The 8,819-nt window shown below is 41.6% G+C and overlaps 1 protein-coding gene across 2 annotated transcripts; it reads left to right on the top strand.

The window, feature by feature from the left end:
• Window positions 1–809: 809 nt before the first annotated feature.
• utp3 (UTP3 small subunit processome component) lies at window positions 810–8,153 on the top strand. Of its 2 annotated transcripts, none has more exons than XM_023996080.2 (15): window positions 810–1,085; window positions 1,418–1,505; window positions 1,706–1,762; window positions 1,858–1,914; window positions 2,025–2,139; window positions 2,248–2,316; window positions 2,468–2,589; window positions 4,284–4,424; window positions 4,581–4,693; window positions 4,779–4,875; window positions 5,010–5,141; window positions 5,463–5,602; window positions 7,286–7,346; window positions 7,633–7,740; window positions 7,977–8,153. In XM_023996080.2, exons 1-15 carry the CDS (start codon window positions 1,069–1,071, stop codon window positions 8,064–8,066), a joined length of 1,407 nt encoding a protein of 468 aa, XP_023851848.1. In that variant the 5' UTR covers window positions 810–1,068; the 3' UTR covers window positions 8,067–8,153. The 2 variants fall into 2 exon arrangements, with proteins under 2 accessions (XP_023851848.1, XP_023851847.1); XM_023996079.2 differs by having other exon boundaries at window positions 7,283–7,346.
• Window positions 8,154–8,819: the final 666 nt, after the last annotated feature.

Below are 8,819 nucleotides of genomic sequence, written 5' to 3'. Positions count from 1 at the left end.
TTGGGTCCCAGCCCTTGTAGGGGTGGAGGGGAATGAGGCAGCTGATATACTGGCTAAACAAGCACTTAGTAGTGGGTATGTTGATGTTGTAGTTTTAATGAGAAAGGCAGAGGTAAAAAGCCTGATATGGACAGTGATGGTGCAGAGATGGCAGGAGCAGTGGAATAGAGATAATAAGGGCAGGCATTTATTTCAAGTACAGAGGAAAGTCGGGGAGAGGAGGACGGCAGGAAGGGACAGAAGAGAGGAGGCTATTTTTACAAGATTAAGGGTGGGACACAGCCAGTAGAGTAAGGGTGGGACACAGCCAGTAGATTAAGGGTGGGACACAGCCAGTAGATTAAGGGTGGGACACAGCTAGTAGATTAAGGGTGGGACCCAGCCAGTAGATTAAGGATGGGCCACAGCCAGTAGATTAAGGGTGGGACACAGCCGGTTGAATAAGACTTTAAATATGAAAAAAGCATCCAACAGGAAAGTGTGATTATTGACAGGAAACAGAGACAGGGGAGCATGTATTGCTACAGTGTGGGGAGTATTAGAGGGATAGACAGAGAGAGGCTGACATCTAGTATGAGGGAGAAGTGGATACAGGAAATTAGTTCAAAGAGTATATTGAGTGGAACTTCATTAAATATAGTTTCAAATATTTTGTTATATTTTTTTTCAGAGCAATGGGGCTGGCAGGAAGGATTTCGTTTTCTCTGTCTCTGGCCCACACTCCAGTACAATAGGTGGCGGTAACGCACCATAACGTCTCACTAGAACATCTTTGATACCGTTAGATTGGCAACCGCTTATAAACCCCACCGAAGAAGAGTAAGAAAACAATCCGGAAGCACGTGGAAAGAAAACAGAAAATGCGATGCTGCTAGGAATTGCAAACAATTATTTGTCAATATAACGTTTGTTGAGTCACCAGAATAGAGACAGCTTTTTTTTTTTACCGAGGACTTTAATTATGCCTGTCATATTTATGTTTGGAAGATCACATTTCTAGGCAACAGAAAAGTTATCCCACTAGTAAGATAGCTAGCAAGCTAACGTTACTCTACTGAGCTTCTCAACATGGTTCGGGCGCTAAGGTACGTTAGCTAGATTTCTTTGTATAAACAGTTAACTTTAGTTCAATATGCTAGACATTTAACCTTTAAATTGCCCTATGAGATGGCAAGATCGTAGTCTTTATGATGTCCAGGGCACTGTTTTTCAAAAGTTATCTATATGTCGCCTATCGAATACGATTAAATGCATATGAATAGAACGGGAGTTACCGTTCAAGTACATGTTTCGTCCGTTATATTCATTAAATATCTATGGATTTAATCCTATCCGAGAGGCGAAATCCAAATAGATTACTTTCGAAAAACTGGGCCCTGGCTTGGATGTGACAACTTTAACCCCCTGCTCCACTCAGAACCAAACGCGCCCCTCCGGTGAAGAAGACGGTACAATTTGACGAAGATGACCCTAAAGCATATAAGGACATGCCTGTCCCAGATAAGGTACAGTCTATATATGTTATGGAGAAGCCTGTGTGACTAGAAGTGTGATTAACTTCATATGTTATCAACATCTGCACAATGTTGATTGTCAACTATCCTTATGGAGTTTGTCCCTTACTTGACCAAGAGTTGTCATTGTTGCTGTAGACCGATTTTGAATGTTTCCATTCAACCTCCTTTCAACGTACAATCTTTTTAAGAGATCCTCGCAGTATACGAAGGACAAGGTCGATGAGTTCCACGATGACAAAATCTCGGTGAGTCTCCATCTATATATTTGTAGAGGTCAACTTCTTACCTGATATATTTGAACCCTACTCAGTCTTAATGTTGCATATGTTTGTCACTATAGAAACTTCTGGCACGTGGTGTTCATATGGACAGTGACCAGGAAGATGGTGATGACGAGGTGAGTCAAAGGCCAACAACTGCAGATGAACAGTATCTAATAGAGCAGAACTTGAATGGCTTACCCGTGCAAACGTCACATTGAGCCAATGAGTATCATGTGGTTTGCAGGAGGAAGTGATGGCTCTGGACCTCACTGACTCAGAGGATGAAGAGGAGGAGGAGGAAGAAGAAGTAGAAGAAGAGGCTGATATGGACAGTGATCTGGAGGGGAAGAAGGATGATGGTAATTATACAGCCCAATGTCAACCTACTGTAGCAGTTTTTGTACCCACTCAACTATTAACCTGTATTTTGCTGAATTAACATATTAAATGTGGTTGTGTTCTCCTAGATCTCCCCAATGATATGGCATGGGGAAACAGGAAGAAGATGTTCTATGACTCTGACTATGTGGCTGCCAGTGAGTATTTCACATTTTATTCATTCATATTATTGAGACCCGTTACCTGTAGTCTTTTATGTTTCCTGAATGTTTAAATCTGGCTGATGTAGTTACGTGTGTTCGACGTAGGCTGTTAACTTGAAACGACTCACTTTTTTGTTTGTTGCAGAGGGGAAATCTCAGCAAGACGCAGAGGCAGATGATGAAGAGGAAGAGGAAGAAGCTAAGAATATTCAGAGACGATTGGCTGCCAATCTTAGCGAGGAGGACTATGATCTTAACCTCCTTCAGGTATACATTATCAGCAACAAAGTATACAGATGAAGTCGGAAGTTTACATACACTTAGGTTGGAGTCATTAAAACTCGTTTTTCAACCACTCCACAAATGTCTTGTTTACAAACTATAGTTTTGGCAAGTTGGTTAGGACATCTAATTTGTGCATGACACAATTAATTTTTCCAACAATTGTTTACAGACAGATTATTTCACTTATAATTCACTGTATCACAATTCCAGTGGGTCAGAAGTTTACATACACTAACTTGACTGTGCCCTTAAACAGCTTGGGAAATTCCAGAAAATGGTGTCATGGCTTTAGAAGCTTCTGATAGGCTAATTGACATAATTTGAGTCAATTGGAGGTGTATTTGTTGATGTATTTCAAGGCCTACCTTCAAACTCAGTCCCTCTTTACTTGACATCATGGGAAAATCAAACGAAATCAGCCAAGACCCCATGAACCAGACCCCATCTGGTTCATCCTTGGGAGCAATTTCCAAACGCCTGAAGGTACCACGTTCATCTGTACAAACAATAGTACGCAAATATAAACACCATGGGACCACGCAGCCTTCTTACCGCTCAGGAAGGAGACGTGTTCTGTCTCCTAGAGATGAATGTACTTTGGTGCGAAAAGTGCAAATCAATCCCAGAACAACAGCAAAGGACCTTGTGAAGATGCTGGAGGAAATGGGTATAAAAATATCTACATCCACAGTAAAACGAGTCCTATATCGACATAACCTGAAAGGCCGCTCAGCAAGGAAGAAACCACTGCTCCAAAACCGCCAGAAAAATGCCAGACTACGGTTTACAACTGCACATGGGGACAAAGATTGTACTTTTTGGAGAAATGTCTGATGAAACAAAAATAGAACTGTTTGGCCATAATGACCATCGTTATGTTTGGAGGAAAAAGGGGAGGCTTGCAAGCTGAAGATCACCATCCCAACCGTGAAGCACGGGGGTGGCAGCATCATGTTGTGGGGGTGCTTTGCTGCAGGAGGGACTGTTGCGCCTCACAAAATAGATGGCATCATGAGGACAGAAAATGATGTGGATATATTGAAGCAACATCTCAAGACGTCAGTCAGGAAGTTAAAGGTTGGTCGCAAATGGGTCTTCCAAATGGACATTAACCCCAAGCATACTTCCAAAGTTGTGGCAAAATGGCTTAAGGACAACAAAGTCAAGGCCATCACAAAGCCCTGACCTCAAGCCTATAGAAAATTTATGGGCAGAACTGAAAAAGCGTGTGCGAGCAAGGAGGCCTACAAATCTGACTCAGTTACACCAGCTCTGTCAGGAGGAATTGGACAAAATTCACCCAACTTGTTGTGGAAGGCTACCCGAAACGTTGGACCCAAGTTAAACAATTTAAAGGCAATGCTACCAAATACTAATTGAGTGTATGTAAACTTCTGACCCACTGGGAATGTGATGAAAGAAATAAAAGCTGAAAGAAATCATTCTCTCTACTATTATTCTGACAGTTCACATTCTTAAAATAAAGTGGTGATCCTAACTGACCTAAGACAGGGAAATTTTACAAGGATTAAATGTCAGGAATTGTGAAAACTGAGTTTAAATATGTTTGGCTAAGGTGTATGTAAACATCCGACTTCAACTGTACATGCTTGAGCCTCTAGCTCTATCGAAGTAAATAAATACATTTTCCTGTTGTCCTCATTGTGTATGTGTAGGAGTTTGCTGTAGAGGAGCAGGAGGTGGGGAAGGAGAGGATTGTGAAGGACCTGAAGCAGATGTCCCAGAAGGAGAAGATGAAGCTGCTGAAGAAAGAGTCACCAGAGCTACTGGAGCTCATTCAGGACTTTAAGGCAAAGGTGTGATAACCACAACATCACTACTACTGTATGTGCAGCAGGATAAACATACAGTCTAATCCACACTTAATGTTGTTGAGCCTGTAACAAGCGTTAGTTACTAATGGTGGTGTTGTGTGGTACTGCCGTGCTGTTTGCCAATGGTGTTGTGTGCAGTTGGCAGAGCTGAAGGATGAGCTACAGCCTCTTCTGGAGATGGTCAACGATGGACGGGTGCCACCAGGAAAGGGTGCCAACTACCTGAAGACCAAACAGCAGCTTTATCTAAAGTAAAGTGTGAATGTTATTTGTGACATAAATTGCATAAAGAATGCCAAGGAGAATGGACTCGCTTATTGTTATTTCTGTCCTTAGTTACTGCACAAACATCAGTTTCTACCTGGTCCTGAAAGCAAAGCGTATTCCCGCACACAACCACCCTGTGATTGAAAGACTGTTGACTTACAGAAATGTGAGTAGATGCATTTGTGATTTGATCCAATTGTAGATATACTGTATGTAGTGAACGTACACAGTGCTTGTCGTGTAGTTGGTAGGATTCTGATTGTGTCCTATACTAATTGCGTTCTCTGACTGTCCCTGCAGCTGATTAATGAGATGGGTGAGGTAGACGCTCGGCTTGCCCCACAGCTGCGCCAGCTGCTCTCTGCAGACCAGAAGGAGAAGTCCGCTAGAAAGTCAGAGAGCAGCAAGCAGATCACCAACAAGAAGGTCAAGGTGAGAAATGAGTTGGATGTTGGTCCATTGGGTGATGTGGATGTTGCCTATTCTTTAAGGTGGACTCTATGACGTAGATGCACAAAGTAAACATATTGGGTCAATTTCTGCAACAACTTAGAGCGTTGAAGCACAAGGCTAAACTTCTCCGCTGTGTTGGTCCCGTTGCTACCACACTAACAGCGTGAAGCGAACCCGTGCACGTATACTGTGTGAGAGGGAAGTCTTGCATCTCGTTCAACGCAATATCTGCGGTGCTGCTCGTGGCAATATCATTTTGCCGGGTCTACCTTTAAACTGGACTGCTCCCTATGTTGTCAGGTATCTGAAGAGGCTGGGGCGGAATCATCTGAAGACTCATACTCTGACTTGGATGAGGAGGCTGCTCTGCGCTTCTATAGAGGAGTGGAGGAGCGGCTGAAACTGAAGAGGAAGAGCAAGAACCCGCAGGCTGAGGAAGGGTGAGTGTTACCCGAGGACATTATAGAGCACCACAGTGGAGGTGTCATAATACCCATAAAACCTAGTGGTCAAACAGGGAAATGGTCCCAATCATTTTCCCACCTGTCATTTTTCCCATAGGGGATTTTAGAAACACCTCTGGCGTGACGTTTTGATAACCGTGTAAATAAATCTCTTTCGGACAAGGTTACTTTTATTTAAACTCAGATTCGAAAATGGTAATTAGCATCAAATTAGACATCTAATCAAATGTTAGTTGTCACATGCGCCGAATACAACAAGTGTAGACCTTACTGTGAAATGCTTACTTACAAGCCCTTAACCAACTACGCAGTTCAAGAAATAGAGTTAAGAAATGTTTTACTAAATAAACCAAAGTGAAAAGAATCATCAAAGTAACACAAGAAAATTACATGGCAATAAAGAGGCTATATACAGGGGGTACCAGTACCGAGTCAATGTGCAGGGGTACAGGTTAGTCGGGGTAATTTGTAAAGTGACTATGGATAGATAATAAACAGCGAGTAGCAGCAGTGTAAAAACAAAGGGGGTGGTCAATGTGAATAGTCCGGATGGCCATTTTGATTAATTGTTCAGTAGTCTTATGGCTTGGGGGTAGAAGCTGTTAATAAGGAGCCTTTTGGACCTAGACTTGGCGCTTCGGTAACGCTTGCCATGCGGTAGCAGAGAGAACAGTCTTATGACTAGGGTGGCTGGAGTCTTTGACAATTTTTTTGGTGCTGGATGTCAGGAAGCTTGACCCTAGTGACGTATTGGGCCATACGCCCTACCGTCTGTAGCGCCTTGCAGTCAGACGTCTGGAAGTCCAGGATCCAATTGCAGAGGGAGGTGTTTAGTCTCATGTTCCTTAGCTTAGTGGAAGTAATAATTTGTAAGAAACATTTTCTTGTTTGCTTGTGGCCTGATACAGCTCGTTGATTGAGGACATTATGCAATACTATCTCTGCAAGCTACTGCTGACACCTTTGCTAACAGGTATTGTGTCAATTTAAAACTTGCCCAAGACCGTTCACAGAATTGTCAATTTAAAGAAATGTTGCCAATTTATTCATTACTACATTTTAGCTTACAGATAGTTAACCCAGAAATTTTTAGGGTTTCCTTGATTCGTCAGTCTCATCCAGATCATCATGGCATTTGTAGTTATTTTTGATAGCCACATTAGCTGATAATTGGCATTATATTAGTTGGGGGTAAATACAAGCGAATATATTGATAAGTCACCTTTCCAAGAGATTTACACGGTTATCAAAATGTCACGCCGGGTAAGCCTTCACGAAATACAGCCCTTATTTTAAGTGCCCTTACAAAAAAAGATTGCAGTCAGAGTGCAGTACACTGCATCTGAAATTAGTATTTTTTTTACTGCAGTAGTGTAGCTGCAGTTAGTGTGGTATGCAATTACTGCGTCCAAAATACCAGTCGACTGCAGTTACTGCACTTTTACTGCAGTTTCAAAACGGCAATCTTTTTTTGTAAGACTGTTTCTAAAATCCCCTATGGGGGAAAATGAATGGTGGGAAAACGATTCTAACCATTTCCCTGTTTGACCGGGTATTGGGTTTTATGGGTATTAGGACATACTGTGGTACTCTATTCAAGTTCAAAGAGTAGGAATGAGATGGGCAGGGTTTGATGGTAGATCTGTTTCCTCGTAGCAGATTGGAGGAGGCAGGAGATGACGAGGTGGATCCAGATGCCAAGAGACGCATTACCTACCAGGTACAGTGTAACACCCTCTGAGAATTAGAAATGAGTTACACACACATTCAAGTATACAGCAGCCACAATTTATTGTACATCTTAGCATTCATGTACAATATGAACTGGTTCATGTCTCTTGTTCACATTTTCATTGTACAAAGCACAGTATGAGGCATTCATTCTCACAATACATAAAATCATGGCCTTCAGATCAATCTTGTACTTTGTATGTAAGAGTATTATATTCCCTACCTAGTTTAAACCATTAGTCTAATTAGCACATGCTGCTCTATCCTTCCTGAAGATGGCCAAGAACAAAGGGCTTACACCAAAGAGGAAGAAGATTGACCGCAATCCCAGAGTCAAACACAGAGAGAAGTTCAGACGAGCCAAGATCCGCAGAAAGGGACAGGTTTGTAGACTACATTTAAACTTGAAGTTGCAGTGTATACAAATCCTATGAATGATTGACTATAAGTGCGTCGCAGGAATTACTGACACCTTCAGGCAGATCTTTCAGAACCACTGCTGTATAATGATATTATATACAGTGTTTGAAAGCAACAATTATGGGCCAAATTACAAAAAGACTGTTGGAATTCCTAGTTCTTCAAACAAATCTACATGAAAGTATTTAATGTATTCCAGGTTCGTGAAGTCCGTCGTGAGGAGACAAGATACAGTGGAGAGCTGTCTGGTATTCGTGCTGGAGTTAAAAAGAGTGTCAAACTCAAGTAACCAACCCAACTGTTTGCTTTAAGGAAGACTATCAACAGTTCCCTGTGGACTGGAGGTGATTTGTGTGATTTCTCCAGCACAATGTAATACCAACATACATTTGAGGTTTAATGTCCCAAGTCTGTCACTTTACTGATGTACTACTGTCTGACATTACTCTGTCAATCTGCTTTGTTGTAATGAAACTGCAATAAAGTTGTTCTTAATCAAATCTAACTTAATTTGGCATTATTCCACAACCCAGATGTTGTAATCTGCTTCCGGACAAGATGGTATGAAAGTTAAGATGCTCAAGGATCGGTTTGCTGTCATTATGTAATGTTGTTTTTTAGGCAGTACTGAAACCTGCTTATTCATGCACATGAATGTCTGAACTAGGTGGGTGAAAGCCAAGCCAGATAAAATAAAGATCCAAACTCGACAAGCATGAATTCCAGCCAGATTTTAAACAGTTTAGTACACAGAGATTGTCCCGTACATTAGTGTTCTACAAGTAGCCAGGTCCAATTAGTCAACTGGTCGATTGTTTGGTCGTTAGGCTGTTAATTGACCGAGGTTGTTTGTCGAGCAGTAACACATATACACTACTGTTCAAAAGTTTGGGGTCACGTAGAAATGTCCTTGTTTTGAAAGAAAGACACTTTTTCCCCCATCAAATTGATCAGAAATACATTGTTAATGTTGTAAATGACTACTGTAGCTGGAAACTTTTATTTTTATGGAATATCTATATCAACAGTGAAGAGGCGACTC

Source organism: Salvelinus sp. IW2-2015, linkage group LG11 (assembly GCF_002910315.2).
Source record: "Salvelinus sp. IW2-2015 linkage group LG11, ASM291031v2, whole genome shotgun sequence".
In the NCBI taxonomy this organism is placed as follows: domain Eukaryota; kingdom Metazoa; phylum Chordata; class Actinopteri; order Salmoniformes; family Salmonidae; genus Salvelinus; species Salvelinus sp. IW2-2015.
This window is presented reverse-complemented; position numbering and strand designations above follow the sequence as displayed.